General features: G+C 45.4%; 1 protein-coding gene across 1 annotated transcript in view; it reads right to left on the bottom strand.

The window, feature by feature from the left end:
• SLC25A33 (solute carrier family 25 member 33) overlaps positions 1-12,921 on the bottom strand; it is a 30,965-nt gene extending 18,044 nt beyond the window's left edge. Inside the window, exons 1-2 of the mRNA XM_036256260.1 lie at positions 12,652-12,921; positions 1,983-2,162 (exon numbers count right to left, since the gene is read on the bottom strand). Of these exons, the coding sequence (XP_036112153.1) occupies positions 1,983-2,162; positions 12,652-12,707 (236 nt within the window). The 5' untranslated portion in view covers positions 12,708-12,921. The remainder of the gene's footprint in view (positions 1-1,982; positions 2,163-12,651) is intronic.
• Between the last annotated feature and the right edge of the window lie 8,954 nt (positions 12,922-21,875).

Genomic DNA, 21,875 nt, shown 5'->3' on the forward strand with positions numbered 1-21,875 from the left:
GAGAAGACAGAGAGGCCTTTCTCTTTTGATTTACATTTTAGTAAACAAGAGTTCTAACTGGGGAGAGAAATACATATAATATAGAGATTTATCGGAGCTAGAGACACCAGAGACAGAACATGCAATCTCAAACACCTGAACTACAGAAACAATTCTCATTTACCTTATCTACCTACGGGCTTGGCCCATTGACACCCACAACTTTTGGGTAACCTTGTCCCAGTTACAGTGATCCTATAAACTCACTAGTCATGAGTTATTTGCAAACACGTAAGAGGAAGTTCATGTAGGATGTTAGTAAAGATGACAAATTCCTTGTCTGTTTCATTACATCCAAAGTATTTTATGTTCCTCAGAAGAAAGTGTCATTTGAGACACTGCCACTGGCCAAAGGTATAAAAAGGTGAACCAGGATGGGGATGTTTCCACAGTCATGACTTGAGGACGTGGGGCTGTCTCTCCTTCCTGAGATCAGAGTGGGTCTCCCATCTGTGCCCCGTCCCTGTCTCCCAGGCCCATCCCTAACCTGCTGCCTTTGTGATCTCCCCTCTCCTTCTCAGCGTTTAATTTGAAAAGTGGGTCTCTGGGGTGTGGGGTGCCGGCCTCCTTTCTCTGGCTGGGCTTCTGATTCTCTCACTTGGGACTCTGCCCTCAGCAGCTGGTCTTTTGTTGAGTTTTGCTCAATAAGCTTGGATGCGACCTCATCCACGTTTGGCATGGATGCCCGGGTGACTTGTACGCAGGCTTTACAAACAAAACGTACCTAAAGTAAATGAAATGCTTTCCAACTTATGCTACCTTATCTAAAATGCGACTGAACTCGGTCCCAAGTGCTGTGTGCTGTGGTTATTCAGACAGAGCATTTCCACTTTACTGCATCTTTTCCTAAGTTCCCAGCTAAACAACGACACCGATAAAGAGCGACGTCTTTCTTGAACACACCCTCTTCCAGTGGCAAGTTTCAAAGACCTTAATACCAGGTGTAGTTAAATCCAACTATCATTTATTGAACATCTTTAAAGCAGAGCCCAAGGTAAAATTCCTTAAGCACTCTTCTGAATTTCTGATTTTGCCTTAAGCATACATATCAACAAGTCAAATTCAACTTAGGAATATTTAGCTACTTCCTAAGCATATGAGACTTTTTTTTTTTTTTTTTTATCCTTACCCGAGGACATTTTTCCATCTTTTGTACAGATAGAGTGGGAGGAAGAGAGAGAGAGAGAGAGAGAGAGAGAAACATCGACGTGAAAGGGACACATCGAGTGGCTACCACCCGCACAACCAACCAGGGACTGGGACAAACTGCAACCAAGGTATGCGCCCTTAGCGGGAACCGAACCCGGGTCTCTCTAGACCGCAGGCCGACGCTCCAACCGCTGAGCCAAACCGGCCAGGGCATATGAGACATTTTTAACGCAGTAAAAATAATTAGGCAGGTAGCCTAGATATGAAACAAAAAATTTAAAGACCATTTTACTATATACTGAAACTTTTCTTTTTTTTTTATTATCCTCACCCGAGGACATTTTTCCATTTTTTGTTCAGACAGAGTGGGTGGGAGGGAGAAACAGCAACATGAAAGGGACACATCGAGTGGTTGCCATCTGCACAACCCAACCAGGGCCGGGGACAAACTGCAACCGAGGTACGTGCCCTTAGTGGGAACCGAAACCGGGTCTCTCCGGACCGCAGGCGGACGCTGTAACCGCTGAGCCAAACCGGCCAGAGTTAAACATGATTTTTTTTGTTTGCTTTGTTAAGTTTGCTTTAACTGTCCCTGGATGGTGACCACGTGCATGCTGGGTACCCTTCTGGCAAGGGAGCAAGGTCAGAATTCAAAGTATTGGTACAGAAACCTAATTCTTAGGTCTGGACAAAGGCTGTACAAACAGAACATCCCCACTGATGGTTAACAAACATCTGTGTTGACAGTGGGGGTGGGGTGTGTGGCAAGAGTCCAGAATGGGGGCTGAACTTACTTCAGAATCTGTAAAAGTCCAGGGGTCACTGACGTTGGTCTCACCACTCCAGCTCCACTAATGGTCCCCAGATGAACCTGAGGATAATAAACTGTCCGAAGAGCTAATTTCGAAGACTGCAACCTTGTCTTAATGACTTCGAGTGGACAAGTGAAAACAGCACCAACCGTGCCCCCACAGCTGCAGGGAAAGAAATCACAACAGGGTCAGAAAGGCCATACAATTCCCTACACACACACACACACAATGTGAAATTGATCCTTATTTTATTGAAAAAAAAAAAGACCTACATTCGTTTCGTAATTAGAACACAAAGGGAGGTAAAAAATTAGAGTTGAAATCCCAGCAGCTAAAGAGATAAACATTGCTAACATGTTAGAACATCCTTGAGGACTTTTCATTACTGGCTTTTTAATCTCGCTCTTTCCCCCCCGTTATCTAGATACTGTGAATGTCAATAAACACACTTACATCATTTGTAAAAGTTGCATACTATTCCTCTGTATTGATGTATAATACTTTAACCAATTTCCTACTGTTAGACATTTATGTCATTTCCAATTTCACTACCAGGCTGCAATGAATATTCTAAAGCTGCATTTTTTTCACAGTCTAACACAACTGTTCCTCAGGTTATGCTACTATTTGAAAATCAATGTTAACTACAATAAACTTTTTTTTCCCCTTTATCTTCACCGGAGGACATTTTTCCATTCTTTGTTCAGATAGCGCAGAAGGGAGAGAAAGGAAGAGAGAGAGAGAAACATCGACGTGAAAGGGACACATCGGGTGGCTGCCACCCGCACGACCCAACCAGGGCTGGGGACAAACTGCAACCGAGGTATGTGCCCTTAGCGGGAACCGAACCCGGGTCTCTCTGGACCGCAGGCCAACGCTCTAACCGCTAAGCCAAACCAACCAGGGCTACTACATTAAACTTTTATTAAAATCTAATTAATTTGGACTCCATTGAAAGTTAACCTAAAGCTTCCTTTACTAACCAGCCCTCGAGGTCAGATTTAATCAACACATCCTCTGTTCTGAGCAGTCACACTGTCTGAGTCAGGGTTCTCCTTTACAATTTTTCATATCAAAATATTACCTGAATTAAAAATGTTTTTTTTAAAGACAACTCATTTGCCCTAAAATATCTCCTTCCATCTTTTCTCAGACAATAATGCCCATGAAATACTACTCCATGGAAAACACGAAGACTCGGGACCTGTCTTATTCATCTATGTAACCCATTTGCGGAGCAAAGGAATGATTAAACTGAAGTTTCAAGGAGAGTGTCTTTTTTTTTTTTTAAATCCTCACCCAAGGACATTTTTCGATATTTTGTTCAGATAGAGGGGGAGGGGGAGGGAGGGAGGGGGAGAGAGATAGAGAAAAACATCAACGTGAAAGGGACACATCAAGTGGTTGCCACCCACACGACCCAACCAGGGCTGGGGACAGACAGCAACCGAGGTACATGCCCTTAGCAGGAACCGAACCCGGGTCTCTCCAGACCGCAGGCTGACGCCCTAACCGCTGAGCCAAACCGGCCAGGGCAAGGAGTGTGTCTTTTAAGGGATCTAAATGTCTGAAGATAGCACTTCTGTCTGCCTGCTATGACAGGTGGTCTCCCAGGAGCACTGGCTGGGGTACAGTAGTACCTGGCGCACACTGGTGGCTTCCTGAGAACGATCCGGCACGAGTACCTGAGGGGAAAGTGATGCCGAGGGGCAGGAAGGACAGCCCCTGCTCCCAGAACATCACGTTGGTTGGCTTCCCTCCTCCACCACATGTAGGTGTTGGAAGTCTGGCAGTGAACCCAGCGCCTAGCACAGAGCCCAAGTAAGGAACGGGGTCAAGTCCCGAGCAGTATTTTATAATCCGGAACACGTAGTTCCACAGAGCAAGTCAAATCCTGGTAAGTCGGAGCTGGAAGCTAGCGGTTCGAATCCTAGCATTCCCACCATTGGGTGAATGATTATCTCACGACAAGCATGCCTTCCTCCAACAATCCTACGAGATAGGAACTATTACTTAGCCTCAACTCACCCCAAGGAATCTAAATGTCAAAAAAGAGAATAAAATGTATGGGGGTGGGTTGGAATAGCCATTTTGGGTTATCTGGGTAAACCTGCTTTAAAACCATGACAATAATACACCCTAAAATTAAGCTGTTCATCTACACATCGTAGTAGGTAAGGAGGGACTTACTTCTGAGAGGTAACATTGTTTATAATCCTTAGTATGTCCCCTGATAAGTGTCAAGAAAACCAGACAGGACCTGGTCACCACCACCCCGCTTTCTACCAGGGGTACAGTGTGCAACAGGTAACAAATGACTGGTAGTGAGTGTGGCTGGCCATCCTCAAAGAGCACACCGACTCATTGATAGTAGGACTTTGCCTTGTTAGGCAAGCACACCATCCTGAAGGCCATCCTTTGATTAGTGGCATACATTTGGATGACAGTTGGCCAGATAAGGAGTGCAGCTGACTTGGGGACAAAGCTAAAGTGGTTGACCTGTGCCATATTTGAACTTGTTGACTTTCTGATGAAAGAATTTTCCCAGAAGTTGTTCTTTTCCGGTATTGAACATGAATGAGTTTCAGCTATGTCTTTATCTTACTCTGTAGCATGTAAGTTTTCCAATGTTCTAAAATTTCATACTTCACAGCAGAATCTTAAAAGCATCTTTCAGCTCAGCTTCTTTTTCTTTCTCCATGAGCCAATACATATAAGACATCGATCAGTCTGAGAAGATACATGAATCAAAATACTGACTTCTCCAGACTAGCTTTCCAAACTTTTCTCAAAATATTTGATCATGTTGGGTCCACAGCACTTAAGAGTACAACAAATTACATTCTTTGTAGAAGAATTCCTGTCCATTCTCAGCTGTTTGATACAAAGAAGCCCTTCAACATCAGCCTGGCTCCTAACCTTACTCAATGAAGCCCCATCCACCAGGACTCTGCAGGATTTATTAACAGGAATTTTCCAGTCTCAACTCGGAAAGGGTAGAGACATCAGCTCTGTCGGCCCGCCCTCCCCATCACTGCTACTCAGCTGTGCTCTACTGAATGCCCCTTCCCTACCTGTGAGTCACAGGCAGGTTCCATGACTTCCTGGTAGCTTTTCAAATCAGTACCATCTAAAACATCAATCCCAGATCTGACTCAAAACCACTGCCAGCTAGACATGTGGTTTGAGGAGACTGATCTGCTCTTTCACCTCCTCTTTCCTGCCTTTTAGGGTCCTCCGGGCATGAAGACAGGAAGAAGCGGTCTTATGTTAATGGTTTGGTCTTGCGGCCCCCCAGGCGGTGTACTGTATAGGGGGCCACAGCCAATGCTATTTTTTGTTCAGATAGAGTGGGAGAGAGAGAGAGAGAGAGAGAGAAACATCAACGCGAAAGGGACACATCAAGTGTCTGCCACCCGCACGACCAACCAGGGTCGGGGACAAACTGCAACCGAGGTACGTGCCCTTAGCGGGAACTGAACCCGGGTCTCTCTGGACCGCAGGCCGACACTCTAACCACTGAGCCAAACCGGCCAGGGCGACAACTATAACCTTTTTGCTCTGCACATACACCCGGGGTGGAAAGGTCGGTGCAGTCGGGCAGACTCTGCCCCTCTCTCTGTCTTAGAGCAGGCTTCTCTGGGTTCAGCTCAGAGCCCGGGCGCCAATGCTCAGCCAACAGGAAAAATTGCATTCAACATCCACTCGCACGGTGACACAGTGCAGGCATCAGGAAACAGACTAATCCTGATGAGATACCAATGTTTTAGACCACGAGTATCCAAAGTGGGGGACATACTGGAAGAGGTGCACACAATGATCCACAGGCATACAGGAAGAAAACAGTACAGAGAGAAACAGAACTTCATTACATTAACCATTATAATCTCTACCATTTAATTTGTTTGTGCATCTTTTCTAGTATGTGTAAAATTAATAGAGCAACATAAATATTCATGGGATACGCATAAATGTTTTAATCACAGGGCTGTGTGACCAAAGTCTGAAGACCACAACTCTAGACCACTGGTTCTCAATCAGGACAATCTGCCCCCACCCACACTCTGACATCTGGCAAAGTCTGGAGACATTTTTGGTTGTTGACATTGGGACAGCAGGTATCAGCATGTAGTAGGTAGTAGGGAGGCTGCTAAACACCCTACAAGTCACAGGACAGCCCTGCCCTACCCCAAGCAAATACTCCTCTGGCTGAGGTTGAGGCAGCTATAACATGGACACTGTATTCGAAGGCAGCAGAACCAATGTGGAGGCCACTGCTGCTTGTCTGTCTCTCAACTTCCATTCTCTCTTCCTGTCTTAACAAGATCAATCTCAGATTTCATAAGCCATAGTTTAGATGGGATTGTACCCATTTCTAGCTTAGCCCTGACTCAATCACAGTGTTCAGCAATGGGTCAGCCCAAGTAGCCTAGTTCCCCAGGGAGCAACGACTGGTTTAGAGATGGGTGCATGTCCAGGTTAGTCCAATCAGAGTTAAGCTCCAGCTAGACTTGCTAATGGTGGAGAAACACTGGGAGCTGCAGTAAGCCATGCTGTGTTCGTGCAGGGACCAACACTGGAGTCAAGCAGGTATTTCTAGAAGGTCCATGGTGACACAAAGGAGCTATTTAGATAAGTCTTCACTGAAGCCTCACTTTCTCTAGAATTCAGAGGTATGTGCCAATAATCAAGCCAGTTGGAACTGAATTTTTTATTATTTACAACTGAAAGCCTCCTAAATGAGCCTCATCCAAAAAAGAGCCTTACACCCAAGCTTTTCAAGACAGCTCCTAAAGGGATTCACTCTTTTTTTTAATCCTCACCAGAGTGGCATTTATCTTCGGATAGAGCGGGAGGGAGAGGGGGAGGGAGAGAACATTGATGTGAGAGAGACACATCAGACACATGGAGTGGTTGCCACCCACACGACCCCGGTTGGGGACAAACTGCAACTAAGGTACGTGCCCTTAGCAGGAACCGAACCCAGGACTCTCCGGTTCACGGGCCACTGCTCTAATCACTGAACCAAACCGGCAAGGGGGCTTTATTCTTCTCAGTAATCTTCCAAAAAGCAGTTAGGCTGTTTCTAATAGCTATGAGGAAATGCCCTGGATGTTCATTTAATTCGCCCCTCAGGTAACATTGCTCTAATCGCTGATGCCAAAGTCCAGAGGACCCTCTCTGGGACAGTCTATTCAGAAAACCACCCAAAGGGTTTGAACAAAGCAGCAGCAGGACCACGAGGAGTATTACATTACTTGTCTCAGCAGTCACAACCGGTACTTACTCTCTGAAATCTACTTGCCTAATTTTCTTAAAAAAAAAAAAAAAATCACCTGGATTTTTCTGTGCCTTTCCCCACTTTTACTACTTATTTCCTTTTCTATAAAAACATCCCTCCCCCGAGTCCCTCAGTCTTCCTGCCCAGAACTGAAGTCTTGTTTTTGTTACATAAAGATATATTCAGCCATTTATCTTTTTACTCACACGGGCCTGGCTTGACCCCCACCCCTCCTGTGAATTAGGCTCCTCTCCTCCAGTTTATAGCAGAACAAAGTTAGATTATTACTACACACATGTATCTTTATGTGATCAGAGACATTAAAAGTTTTAATTATAGCCCTGGCCGGTTTGGCTCAGCGGTTAGAGCGCTGGCCTGCGGTCCTGAGAGACCCGGGTTCGGTTCCCGCTAAGGGCATGTACCTCGGTTGCAGTTTGTCCCCGGCCCTGGTCGGTCCTGCGGGTGGCAGCCACTCGATGTGTCCCTTCACATCGATGTTTCTCTCTCTCTTTCTCTGTTCCTCTCTCTCCCTCCCACTCTACCTGAACCAAAAAATGGGAAAATGTCCTCGGGTGAGGATTAAAAAAAAAAAAGTTTTAATTATACACACAAATGTTTACCTTTTAACTCTGAGTTTCAAGTTACAGGTACCATGTTTAAAAACTCGGTATTTTCAACAAGAACCTGTTTTCCACATATATACCAACTTGTTTGAAGTGCTACAGCTAAGACCAAGGTGCTTTTCTATTATACTCATCACCCAATTGACAGGAAACTGGGTTCAAGACTCACGGCTTTTACATAAACTGTGATACGAATTCTATCAACCAAGGGCACTGCCAGGCCGGTGACCCCACCTCACCTTTCATCTCTACCTCTACAGGCACTCCTGGAAGAACAACAGTACCTCTGCACATAGAATTTTCTGGCATAAGGCTTAGAAGATTTTGTTTATGCAAATCCTGTATTCACTCAGTCAAAGGAAAATGCAGTTTTTGATACAGCTAATCATCCATAGTTTAGATGTGATTTCCTGTCTTCTAGCTCCTTTAGATGGAAATTTTTAAATAGCACTGGGAATGCATAAAAAATCTCTCTAGTACCTTCTGAACCGGAAGTATCTTTCAAAAATTCACAAATCCAGAATAATTTTACCTTGCCCTGGCCAGGTAGCTGTTGGTTAGAGCATCGCCCCAATATGCCAAAGTTGTGGGTTCAATCCCCAGTCAGGGTACATACAAGAATCAACCAACAAATGCATAAATAACTGGAACAAATAAATGTTTCTCTCTCTCTCTCTCTCTCTCTCTCTCTCTCACTCTCTCAAACCAATTAAATAAATAAATGTACCTATGCCAATGCAGTTTCAGCAAATCTTAATATAGAACCATGTTCACAACTCACAAATAATCAAAGTACTGCTTCTCTTAATTTGGGACAATTTAACAAGCCCATCAATCTACACTCCCAGGCATGACCCATAATACCTTTTATTCACTTAGTTAATCATTAAGCAAGTGTTGATTAAGCATCTGTGACATGGGGACACCGGACTTGAGATGTACCAGTGAAGAAAACGGACATGCCGCTATCCTCAGGAAGCTTACGTTCCAGCAGGACTCTTTCATCCGAACACCATACAGTTTTTAAATGTTTGTTATATGTATGATATACATGGGATGAAATCAATTCATATTCCTAGTATACTTGTATAAGTCATATACACCATATTATGTGCACATATTTGTCTTACCACAATTTCCTTAAGCATTTGAAATAAGTCTTCTATCTTCTCCACATTGTTGCCCTAGCAAATATATTAACACGTGCCCAACACTTCGAAAGTAACCACTAGCCGATACAGATTAAACCTGTAGGGAAAAGCACAGCACAGGAGTGCCCCAGGTGACAGCTGTCCACACAGGGGAGAAAATACTGAATTTTGAAAATATCTTGGATTACATATTTTAGAACCTTAGTGACATGCCATAGTCCCATTAAGGCAGATTTTATTTTATGTTTTTAAAAATAGATTTTAAAGACTATGTAATATGGTTTGATGGCAAAAGAAAAACTCATGCCATAAAAACAAGACCTAAAGCATATAATCCAGGCCATTAACCTGGAAATCCAATGACAGCTTAGTCTATTTCAGGTACTGAATACATCTCCTAAATCACACCCTGTGATTTACTGCTTGCTCAGCAGGGGAAGGACATCACTAACACCACATGGACAACCAGAGCCCCCAAGTCATTTGGCAGGGAAAAGTTAAGGGATTTTTCTCAACAAACATAAGGTCTAGACACAGAAGGGCCACTTCAGAGGATTTCGGCGTTTCTATTAATGGGATGTTAAATTCAAGCAGTAGAAAAAAAATGATAGGTTTTGTTATGTGATAACAATAAAATGTGTGTGAGTATTTTGAGATAGGAGAGAAGAAAAGCAGAAAACAGCAAAATCCCTAAAGATACTAAAAGTCAACATCAAATGAATGAGGTTCACTCACACAGAAATCACCCATCCTGAGAGATGGTTTATGAAAGTACTGATAGGTATCAAGTCTTAAAAATGTGCTTGACTCAGCAATTGTATTTCTAATGGTTTATCCTAAGGAACTAATCAGAAAACCACACACAAAAAAGAAAACCACACATATACACATAAGGATGTCTAGTTATTTATACTGACACTGACACACACACACACAGCAGTGAGAGATCAGAAATTATGTAAATAGAGTAAGTTAGGCAGCCCTGTCATAAATCACTGCAACATCCTCACTGAACTCCCGTCATGGGCTTGGAAATGTTTGCCTTCTTCATTGCCACCACTGAACAGTACGGCTCCACTAAAGGCACCCGCAGAGAACTCACCATGAAAACATAATATATTATAAGGAAGAGAGCAATTTAGAAAATATAAGCCTATTTTAAAATGAACTATGGAATTACATTTGGTACACACATACACGCACAGAGCCTTTTTCTAAGTGCTTATTTCTAGGTGCTGGTTTGTGAGTAGTTTATCTTCCAGTTCTTTTCTTTCTTAAAGGGCAACACTGGATTAAAAAGATGATTTACAGCTTAATGTAGGACTATTTTCACCTTTGCAAAGAACCCAAGAAATTGTCTTAAAAAAAAAAAGATTAAATCTAAAAAGACTACTGAGTTGTTTGGGGTGTAGTTTTTATTTTGTAGGATCTAAAATTAATTTTTAACCATTCATAAGCCTGTGATACCTGATACAATACTTATTCAATGTCATTAATTAACGATAACATCAAACATGTTCGATTCTTAGTTTCTAATGGCTATTCAATAAACAAGAGAAATGGTGACATTAAAAAGCAGAAGCTGACTTCTTTTCAAAGGAAGTGAACTTAGTTCCTTGGAGAGACGCCAATTTAACAACATGAAAACTAGTTACTTGGTGCAAAGCAGCATGTCATCCTCTGGACCAGGCTGGGAGCACTGGGTTGACTGATTTTAACTGTATGATATACCCATTCAACACTTAGCTCCTATAATGTTCTTCCCGAAAAGAAATGGAAGTAATATATTTTAGGCTAGTGGGAAGGAATCTAAATCCATTTAGTTACTCTGAAAAGCCTCCTTTTGGAAGATTTATTTTCTTCTTTGAGTATCTGGATGTAATCCTGAAGGAAGGAACTGAAACCTTTTAAATTCAGGGCTTCAGGCTTTACTCTAATGAACTCGCTACATTTTAATCAGTTTTCCTCCATCACAATGCTGGTGCTCCGGCTAAGAGAATCCGCAGCCAGAGGGCACTGTGAAGGGCGTGCAGGGAGATTCATCCAGACAGGGTAATCCATTACGCAGCAAGCCTCCCGGAGACTGCTCCAGAGCTGGTAGCTCTCCCAGTAAGAGATACAAAGAATTTTTTACAAGATCACCTTACTAAAAACAATAAGTCAATATCACTGAGTATATCATCATTAGAAAGAATTATCCTTCTTGGCTTGAAAAATGGCTTTAATAATATGGCCAACTTGTTTAAAATTCCCCAGAATAGCCCTGGCCAGTTTGGTTCAGTGGTTGGAGCATCCACCTGCAGACCAGAGAGTCCTGGGTTCGGTTCCCACTAGGAGCATTTACACAAACAAACAAACAAACAAACAAATAAATTTCCCCAGAATAACAAATTAATACACTGTCCTAATTTAGGATACACCACCACCCCCCCTCCAAGTTGAAATATCAACAGGGAGATGAAGTGAAAGAATGGGAGGGAATGATAGGGAAGAGATGAAGGGGCTGGAAAAACAAAGAAACTGCCTGAGCACCTATGGTAAATACATAGAATTCAGAACCCTTTCACCATAGTTCTTTCCACAGGTTAAGTTCTCAACCACCACAGTTTGTAACAAGGCACATATCTAAGGCACATAGCCGTCTAAGCTGCAACTAAAATACTCAAGTCAAGGTGACGATCCAGAGTGAATTTGACTCAATACAGAATGTCCTACACACTTAAAAACTGCTGTGCCAGGCCTATGAGATCCTCAAATAAGACTCCAAACATCTGGAAGACTCCAGGACTCAAAGCCACCGGTTGTATTGAAAGAAAAAAAAAAAAACTAATACTCAAAAACATTGTAACGACTATTTTCTGAAGAAACAAACAAATCAGCTCCCTTCCTAATCCCGTGACCTCCATAACAATGCGTTGGCTCCACTGAAAAACACCAGCAGCATGATGACCAAACGAATGCAGCTCTCAAAACAGAAACATCTTACCTTGGACGCGTCTACCAGCAGGAAAGCAGCATTTCCACACGCCTTCCGGACCTTACTTTCTCCCGGGGTCCCCCAATAGCTCTCCCACAGGTTGCTGGCCTGCATCACGGTTCGCAAGTACTTCCCAGGCCCCTGCTGATAGGCAACACCTGCAGCCCTCTCCACTGTCTGAACTCGGCCCTGCGCTCCCCGGAGCCCCTCGGCCAACCCGGGCATCCATCCACTGCCCAGGCCCTGGGGAGCCCCAGGCAGAGGGACTGCAAGGGCAGCGTCGCCAGGGCGGCTGAGCCACAGTAACCAGGCAGGACCGCCCCCGAGTGACACTCGTCACACCAGCCTGTAATTGTTTAAAAGAATTAATAGCTGGAGACGCCGCGGGGAGGGGGATGGGGCGTGGGAGCGCGGCCCGCTCCGGGTAAAGCCACCCTTGGGGGATGCCGACCCAGGAGGGGAGAAGGCCAACGCCTCCCGGGCCTCATCGCCGCCCCGACGCCGGGACCTCCTCCTCTGGGCGCCGGCGCTTTGGCCTGGGGAGGGCCGGTCACCGGTCAGGCGCATCGAGGGCGCAAGCCGGGCCGAGAGAGCCGCGGGGTCGGGCCGAGACGCTCACCCGCCGGCGAAGAGGTGAAGCAGCGTGTTCTCCTTCTGCTGAGTGCCCGTCGCCATGGCCGTGCCGGTTCCGCGGCCCGCCGCCGCCGGTGCCACGGGCGCGAGGCGGCTCGAGGGATGCGCGAGGTGGCCCGCTCTGCTACCCCGCTGCTCTTAGGCGTCCGCCGGCGCCGTCCCCATGCACGCGCGTCCCCCCGACCGGCTCCCTCGGTCCGCGCCCTCCGCGGCGTGGCCGCCGGCCCCTCACCCGCCTCTGCGGTGCGAGCCGGGCTTCCAGTGGAACCTCACCGCGCGGCCGTCACGTGGCGGGGGCCGGGTCGGACGTCACGCGGCGGCGCGCTCCGGGGCGGTGAGCGGCGGGGGTGCGGACCTGGATCTGCGCGCCCATTGGCCGGCGAGCGGGCGTGGGCGGGGCGATCACACAGCCCGGGGCGGGGTTCCGCCCGGAGCGCCAGACTGGACGGGGCCAGTCTGGGCCCCAGCGGGTGCAGTGAGAACTGGCCGAAGCAGCCTGCTCACTCGCTGAGAAACTGGGCTTGCAAAGTCTGGAGAGACCCTGGCCTTTTTACTTTTTCAGCCTACATTTTATTTTATTTTGTGATACTCACGATGTGCAGAAAGGTATATAAATTACAGATGACATCTCACAGCTCTGTACGCACTCCCCAGATCAGGGATAAAACACGATCAAAAGAGCCGAAAACCCCCAGTATCCCTAGTATCGTTTTGTGTATTTTTTATTTTTCTAGAAACAGCACAACATGCTGCAATACGCTTTTTTGGCCTATCTTCTCTGGTTGTCTCCAGCCAAGACTGCTGAGCTCCAAGCTTCTATATCCAAGCTGCTTCTCTACTTGTATGTCCTTGGGTCACTGTCAAACTCGGCCTGGCATCTTCTTACCTCCAGGTGTTCACATGCAGGCCTTCCCTGGCTACCCTTGCTGCATGTCCATCGCATGACTCCATTTAACTTCCTCGTGTAGGTGTCCGCAGTTACTTCGTTGTTCAATTTGTCCTTCTGCCCCTGAACTGTAAGCCTCCGGAGAGCAGGGACCTTGTTTCATTTCTTCACGGTTGTTCCCGACAAAGTATCTGTGATGAGTAATGCCCAAGAAATTAATGAAGAGCCCTGGCCGGTTTGGCTCAGCGGTTGGAGCGACGGCCTGCGGACCAGAGTCCAGGGTTTGGTTCCCGCTTAGGGGCACGTACTAACAAAAAAAAGAAAGAAAGAAAAAAAAATTAATGAAGAAATGTCCCTGACTGAACTCCTCATTCCATTCTTCCCCTCCCTTGAACCTGTCCGCCTCTTTTATTTCCTTCCTGGAAATATGATAACACCACCATCTGCACAGCCACCAATGCCAGAAACTTTCCTTTTACCTTGAACTCCCCCCTCCCTCTTTCCATCTCTGTGCCTCTCTCTCTCTCTCTCCCTCTCTCTCTCTGTCTCTCTCTCTTTCTCTTCCAGCAGTCCATCATTCACCTGGCAATTCATCCCCTTCTCTGTGATCCTTCCACTGCTGGTGTGATTTCAATCAAAGCAGTACCTTGAACCAGGCCCAGCTGCTAGCTGTCCTGTGTGTAAACACAAAGAAAGCTTAAGTAGAAGGGGAATTGTGTGCAAACACAGGAGCTGGGAATTTGATTGCTGGGACTGTTTAAAAACAACTCTCGGGGGCAGTCATCCAAAATACAAATACAGTGAGTACTCTATATTAAAACCATTATTACTCTCAGGCCTAGAAAGGGAGAAAACCATATACGCTCTACAAATGGGAAAACGAAGGAAGGCAGGCAGGCAGGAAGAAAAAGTTTCAGATGCTTCCTGGATCTCCCAAATTCCTTGCTTTAGTTGTTTAGGAAGTCTGTGTTGGTCTCAGCAGGAGATTTATGAGGCAGAGGAGAAAGTAGTGCAACCCCCTAGCCAGGAGAGAGCAGTTCCCACCTGGGTAAAATTCTAAACCCCAGGAGATGCTGCCATCTTTGGAGCACAGCCCTCCATGGTGGCTGCTGTCTCACAGAGGTGTTTGAGGCTGGGACCCAAGCCTCTCACGCCAAAGCAGCACCCAGCTTCCTGCTTTCTTTCCCCAAGGACTGTCAGTCTAGGGCTGGGCTAGACACAGAAGCAGGCTTTCCAACTTCCTTTTTAATAGTTGCTCTGCCTTCAGGTTAGAGTTTTTCCAAGGTTTCTCGTTGGATACTCAACAGCATTTGGCAGCCCTGTTATTTTTGTTCCCTTTTTATGGATAAGCAGGGTAGATTTGCTCAAGGTCACACAGCTATTTAGTGGATGATGCAACAATCTTTTGTGACTCCATGCTCTGGAACATGCTGTTGCCCTGTTGCCTAGGAAGCCCCCTCCTGCTGCCCCGCCAGATGGAGGAAGCTATCTGATTCATTCATTCATTCAGCACATATTTATTGAACTTGTACTCTGTTCAAGACAGTGTTCTAGGCTCTTGTGTGAGGGGTGGGGGAGTGGAGGGTGTACAGCAGGAATTAAAATGGATAAAAATCTTTAGCAAACAGTAGCAATCAAATCCAGCAACAGATAAAAAGGATAATACATCATGATCAAATGAGATATGTCCCAGGAATTTGAGGTTGGTTTAACATTCTAAAATCAGTCAATAGAATTGAGCATATGTTGTGTATTGGTTTAATATGGTTTCAAATCCATTTGTTTATGACAAAGAAAAAAGTTGCTTTGATATAAGAATGAAGTCCTACCAGGATGTCATCATTTTACTCCTGTTATCATTGATAAGCATTCAGCAGCCTAGCAGCTGAGGGGCCCCCCAGGGGCTTATTTATTAGCACACATGGAGAAGCAACTATGGCAAGCAGACATTTAGACTATAAATACTGAGAGTTCGTGAGGACAATGTGAGAGTTTCAGTTTGGACAGAGGGACTCCTTGGTAATATAAAAATTTCCTGAAGCTCTGGCTGATTTTGCTCAGTGGTTAGAGCATTGACGCTCAGACCAAAGAGTAGCGAATTCGATTCCAGTCAAGGTGTGCTGTTATGTTTATAACCCCATAATTGATGATTGGTAAATTATTGTGCTGCCCCATACTTGATTGGGAAAGTCACTGTATGCCCTCTAGCTGAACCTGTTTAGTCAAAATAACCTCAGTAAATTGGAATACTCCCTGAACCAAGACATTGTTGGGAGCCTTTTGCATGTCTGACAGAGTCCACGGAGCCTGGAGGTCTTGAGTCAGAGACTGAACCTCCCCCACAATCTCAAGGAATCAGGCTTGCATTGTGTTTGTGCAGCTCGGGGCTAAGTATGACCCAAAAGACCTTGAAATACCTGAAATACCTAGGTGTCCCTGGGTGCAACTGGGTGTGCCTAGGTGTTCCTGTTATCCATAAAGCAAACTAATTCTATACAGCATTGCTGTGGCCCTGGGCATTCTATCAAGAAGGTCCTATTTGCTGTAAAGTGTAAAAAGCATGTAATAAAGCACATCGGGGCTGGTTCCGAAGACTCTGTCACAGGGGTGTTCGGAATCAGACGCCGGCTGGCTAATAAACGGCTCTTATTTGGACTTCAATTCTCGAGTGGGCTTTCTTTGACTCTGTTGCACCACAACATTTGGGGGCCCCAGGGCTGGTCTCCGAGAGCTCGGGATCAGTCGCTGGCCGGCTTGGCTCTCTATTTGGCTTTAATTTGGCTCTGGTAGTCTCTTGGTCCTCTCATGCCACAACAAAGGGCACGTATCTCGCCCTGGCCGGTTTGGCTCAGAGGTTAGAGCGTTGACCTGCGGTCCAGAGAGAACCAGGTTCGGTTCCTGCTAAGGGCACGTACCTTGGTTGCAGTTTGTCCCTGGCCCTGGTCGGGTCGTGTGGGAGGCAACCACTCGATGTGTCTCTCTCACATCAATTTCTTTCTCTGTCTCTCTCTCTGTTTCTCTCCCCCCCCTTTCCCTCCCACTCTATCTGAAGATAAATGGAAAAATATCCTTGGGTGAGGATTAAAAAAAGAACATCTTGAAGACCTGTTGAGACATCTGTCCTTTCTTGGTGAAGTACTCCTGGAAGACAATGGTGATAAATATCTCAGCTCCCAGTGAAAGAGATCAGCCCACCCACCAACACTGGTGACTTTGTTCCCTAGCAACATGCCCTAGCAACAGAGGACTTATACTTTTGAGCTGGCAGCAGGAAATCAGCTCTCTGGTTGGTTGCCATTGCTCCCGGTGCCTCCTTGCACAAAAAGATACACCTCGATTGAAATCTGAACTCCATGCATTCACCTCCCTTTGCAGGGAACAAGAGTGCGATTAGTCTGTCATTGGTTGGGAGTATGTTATTTCTTCATTTGGCTTACTAAGAAATATTATCCCGTGTGCTCTTGGCTTGTGAAATTATTATAATTCTCACAGCAAACCTGTGCTAAATAAATGGCTGGCAGCCCTGGCCGGTTTGGCTCAGCGGTTAGAGCGTCGGCCTGCGGTCCGGAGAGACCCAGGGTTCGGTTCCCGCTAAGGGCACGTACTTCGGTTGCAGTTTGTCCCCGGCCCTGGTTGGTTGTGCGGGTGGCAGCCACTCGATGTGTCCCTTTCACATCGATGTTTCTCTCTTTCTCTTCCTCTCTCTCCCTCCCACTCTATCTGTACAAAAAATGGAGAAATGTCCTCGGGTGAGGATTAAAAAATAAAAATAAAAAAAAAATAAATGGCTGGCAAAGACAAAACTGTTTCTAAATCATACTTTTGCAATCTCCCAAAACAAAAACAGAAACAGAGCAGCATAAAGGAGAAAAACCAGATGATCATGTCAATAGGTGCAGAAAAAGCATTTGACGAAACTGAATACCCTTTATTTATTTATTTATTTCCTCACCCAAGGACATTTTTTGATGTTTTGTTCAGATAGAGTAAGAGGGAGGGAGGGAGAGAGAGAGAGAGAGGGAGAGAGAGAGAAACATCGACATGAAAGGGACACATCAAGTGGTTGCCACCTGCACGACCCAACCGGGGCCGGGGACAAACTGCAACTGAGGTACGTGCCCTTAGCAGGAACCGAACCTGGGTCTCTCTGGACTGCAGGCCGATGCTCTAACTGCTGAGCCAAACTGGCCAGGGCGAATACCCATCTTTTTAAAAAAATATGTTTTTATTGATTTTTTTAGAGTGAGAGGAAGGAGAGAGAGATAGAAACATTGATCTACTGCCTCCTGCACATCCCCTACTGGAGATTGAGACCACAACCCTGGCATGTGCCCTGACCGGGAATTGGTCCATGAGACACCACTCAATCCACAGAGCCATACTGGCCGGGCCTGAATACCCATCTTTTGAAAAAGTTCTCAGCGCCTAGTTGGTGTGGCTCAGGGGTTGAGCATCAACCTATGCACCAAGAGGTTGCCAGTTCGATTCCAAGTCAGGGCACATGCCTAGGTTGTGGGCCAAACCCCCAGTGGGGGGCATGCAGGAGGTAGCCAATTGATGTTTATATTTCTCTTTCTCCCTCTCCCTTCCTTTCTCCCTAAAATCAATAAAGAAAAATAAAAGTTCTCAGCAAACTGAGAACAAGAAGGAATTCTACTACCTGATAAAGGATATTTACAACAAACCCATGGCTAGCATCATACTTAATGGTAAGAGACTACCTGCCTACTACCCTAACATAGGCAATAAGAAAAAACATCTGCTCTTATTTAACATGGTACTAGTGATACCAGTCAGTGCAATAAGGCACGAGAAAGAAATAAAAGTCAAAGCCCTGGCCCAGTAGTTCAGTTGGTTAGAGCGTTGGCCTGTGGTCCAGAGATACCTGGGTTTGGTTCCCGTTTAGGGCATGTACCTCGGTTGCAATTTGTCCCTAGCCCTGGTTGGGTCATGCAGGCGGCAGCCACTGGATGTGTCCCTTTCGCATTGATGTTTCTTTCTCTCTCTCTCTCTTCCTCTCTCTCTCTTCTGCTCTATCTGGATAAAACATGGAAAAATGTCCTCAGGTGAGGATATAAATAAATAAATAAATAAATAAATAAATAAATAAATAAAATCAGTAGTTTGCAGCCATCTAGTAAATCTTCTCTTCCCTAAACCAAGGACACTGGTTTGCGCTTCTCCCCAGCCAGAGCGTAAATAGCTTAAATCACTCTACTCAGGGAGATAGATAGCAGAAATCCAATTAGTGCCATTTGCCAACCACACCCAAGGACAGATGAAGGCAAGAGAACAAATCTCATTTGACTCATTAAGAAGCCAGAGAACCCTGGCTTCTTAAAACATATTCTTTTTATTTTTAACGGGTTTTGTTTGTTTGTTTGTTTGTTTGTTGTTTGTTTTGGTGGTACATGCCCCTAGCGGGAACTGAACCCAGGACTCTCTGGTTTGCAGGCTGACGCTCAACTGCTGAGCCAAACTGGCCAGGGCGTATTTTTTTTTATTTTTTGGAGTAAGAGGAAGGGAGAGACAGACAGAAGCATTGACCTAAGAAAGAAACATGGATTGGCTACCTCATTCATGTTCCCTACTGGGGATTGAGCCCACAGCCTGGCATGTGCCCTGATTGGGACTTGAACCAGGACCTCTCAGTCCATGGGATGATATGCTCAGTCCACCGAGCCACACTGGCCAGGCTTCTCTGGCTTCTTAATGAGCCAAAGCAGCCCAGCCTAGGCTCATTCCCCAGCCCTTCCATGTTTATTGTCCCCAGCTTTAATAAACGTCCCCTAAAATTCACCTGGACTCGTGTTGTGAAATTTTTTTCTGCATGAAGTCAAGAACCCATATACTACCTGCTGGCCCTAGGCAGACCGCTCAGGGCCAGGTTCCCTTTCCGGCTTTTTAGTAGCAGAACAAATCTCTCTGAAGAATTAAAACTATCTTTGGTCACAGATGACATAGTTGTTAACTAAGAAATCCTAAGGTACCTATATAGCAACTACTAGAACTAGTAAATGAATTTAGCAGCATCATAGAAGACAAGGACAAAATAGAAAAAAGAAATATTTTTTGCTAGCTACAAACAATTTGAATATGAAATTTACAATAGCATAAGACAACAGCAGCAGCAACAAAAGCCAGACATAAAGGGGTACATGATTCCATTGAAATGAAATTCCAGGAAAGACCAAAATAATCCATAGTGACAGAGAACAGTAGGTACTTAGGGCTGGATCTGGGTTAGGGAAAGGCTTGACTACAAAAAAGCTGCAAGAACTTCTTAGGGTGATGGGCATGTTCTACATCCTGATCAGTGTTACCAGAGAGCTACTGAGTTGTAGAGAGCTCCCCTCCTAACTCTTGTCATGCTCACAAGGAAGAATCCAGGTGAGTAAAAGAAAGCATTGTTAAATCAAAGCAAGCAAATGTATTCGGAATACATTTGGTATAAAGCAGGCAACTCAGCTAGTCTGAGCGCCCTACCTGGTAGGGTTCAATAGTTTTATACCCCCCCCATAGGTTTCCAGGTTCTCCTGCTGGATATCTTGGGCAACAGACTAGATTTCAAGGTCCCCCTTTTACCTTGTTGTGGCTTTCCTTAGAATTTATGAGAACATCTGGCAGTTTATCTTGGCAAGTCCCAACACTGCTGACTTCTTTGTTCAGTATGTGAGATAAACTCCCCTTCCCCCCCTCACCCCCTTCCCCTTCTACTGCCCTAGCAGCTACCTATCTGGCCTAACAAACATACAATAGTCAAAACTCATTAAAAGTTACACTTAAACGCCTGGTCCGTATGGCCCAGTGGTTAAGCATCAACCCATGCACCAAGAGGTTGCTGGTTCGATTCCCGGTCAGGGCACATGCCCAGGTTGTGGGCCCAATCCCCAGTGGGGGGCATGCAGGAGGCAGCCAATCGATGTTCTCTCTCATTGATGTTCTATCTCTCTCTCCCTCTTCCTCCTCTCTCTCTAAAATCAATCAAGAAAAAAAAGTTATACTTAAAGTGGGTACATTTTATTAAATGTGAATTATATCTCAACAAAGTTGATTAGAAAGAAAAAAGGCAAGGCAGACTCCATATGTAAATATGTGCAACATATCAAGTTTGGAAATGAGTCAGGGCTTTCACAGAGATCCCCTTGGTGTAGCTGAGTGACAGACCAGGGGACCATTCCTAGGCTTGATGGTGTAGGGAGGAGAGGCTTCTTTGTTGTTGTTTTTTTGGTAACCATTCAAATTCTAAAGGACCCCAAGGTCTCTGCCAGTTTTCTTTCTCTGTTGACTGTCAAACCTCGAATAGCTTCTTGAATGCTGTTTTTCTGCAAAAGCTGCTGGCGGTGGGGAATCTCAACCTTACCCCCATGGACTGGGGTTTCATATCTTTGCAGGAAATGGTAGGTGGAGTTCAGTTTTGCAGTTTAAGGCTGGAGCAGGGCTGGTTTCTCTCCGGAGAGGCCCCACCCAGAGGGAGAGGACACACAGTGTCTTTGGCTTCTCAGGGGCTGGAGGGCTACAGGGCAGGTGGTGTGGTTAGGAGCAAAGGACAAATGCCCAGCTGCTTTCTCTTCTTTGCTTTCTCCTTAACAGATCCAAGCAGAGCCAAGTTTCAGCTACAGTCTTTTCTTTCTTTTTCATAAAAGTTTTATTGGAGGAAAAGAGAATCCCCACGTACACAGGGAAAAGAAGACAAACATTCAACTGATACAGAACAACAATGGAAAAGTCACAAGGATCCAACGTTGCTTGCAATTACCTTTCAATTTCTTAAACAGCGCCTCTCAGGAAAAGCAGAAAATTTTGTTTGGGTTTTAAAATATCAGAACCGCTTTTATATTTTTTGCAGCAGTATATTTCCTTGACTATTTGGAACCATTAGGAAGAATACCTAGGTCCTCGCCGGAGACGTGGTTCTTGCGTCTGCTACTGTTTTTCCTGACCCATCAACAGCAATCTGGACAAAGTTGCCTGTGTCTCTAATTGTGTCCATGTGCGTGTCATCGTCACCATATTTGAAGTCTTCCTAATTTCTTTCTTTCTTTTTTTGTTGTTAATCAATCCTCACCTGAGGATATTTTTTCAATTGATTTTTAGAGTCTAAGGGAGGAAGAGAGAGAAAGAGAGAGAAGCGTTGATGTAAGAGAGACACATGGCCCTGGCCGGTTTGGCTCAGTGGTTAGAGCGTCGGCCTGCAGTCCAAAGAGACCCGGGTCCGGTTCCCGCTAAGGGCACGTACCTCGGTTGCAGTTTGTCTCCAGCCCTGGTTGGTCGTGTGGGTGGCAGCCACTCGATGTGTCCCTTTTGCGTCGATGTTTCTCTCT

The sequence above is a fragment of the Molossus molossus genome, unplaced genomic scaffold (genome assembly GCF_014108415.1).
Source record: "Molossus molossus isolate mMolMol1 unplaced genomic scaffold, mMolMol1.p scaffold_m16_p_12, whole genome shotgun sequence".
Taxonomy (NCBI): domain Eukaryota; kingdom Metazoa; phylum Chordata; class Mammalia; order Chiroptera; family Molossidae; genus Molossus; species Molossus molossus.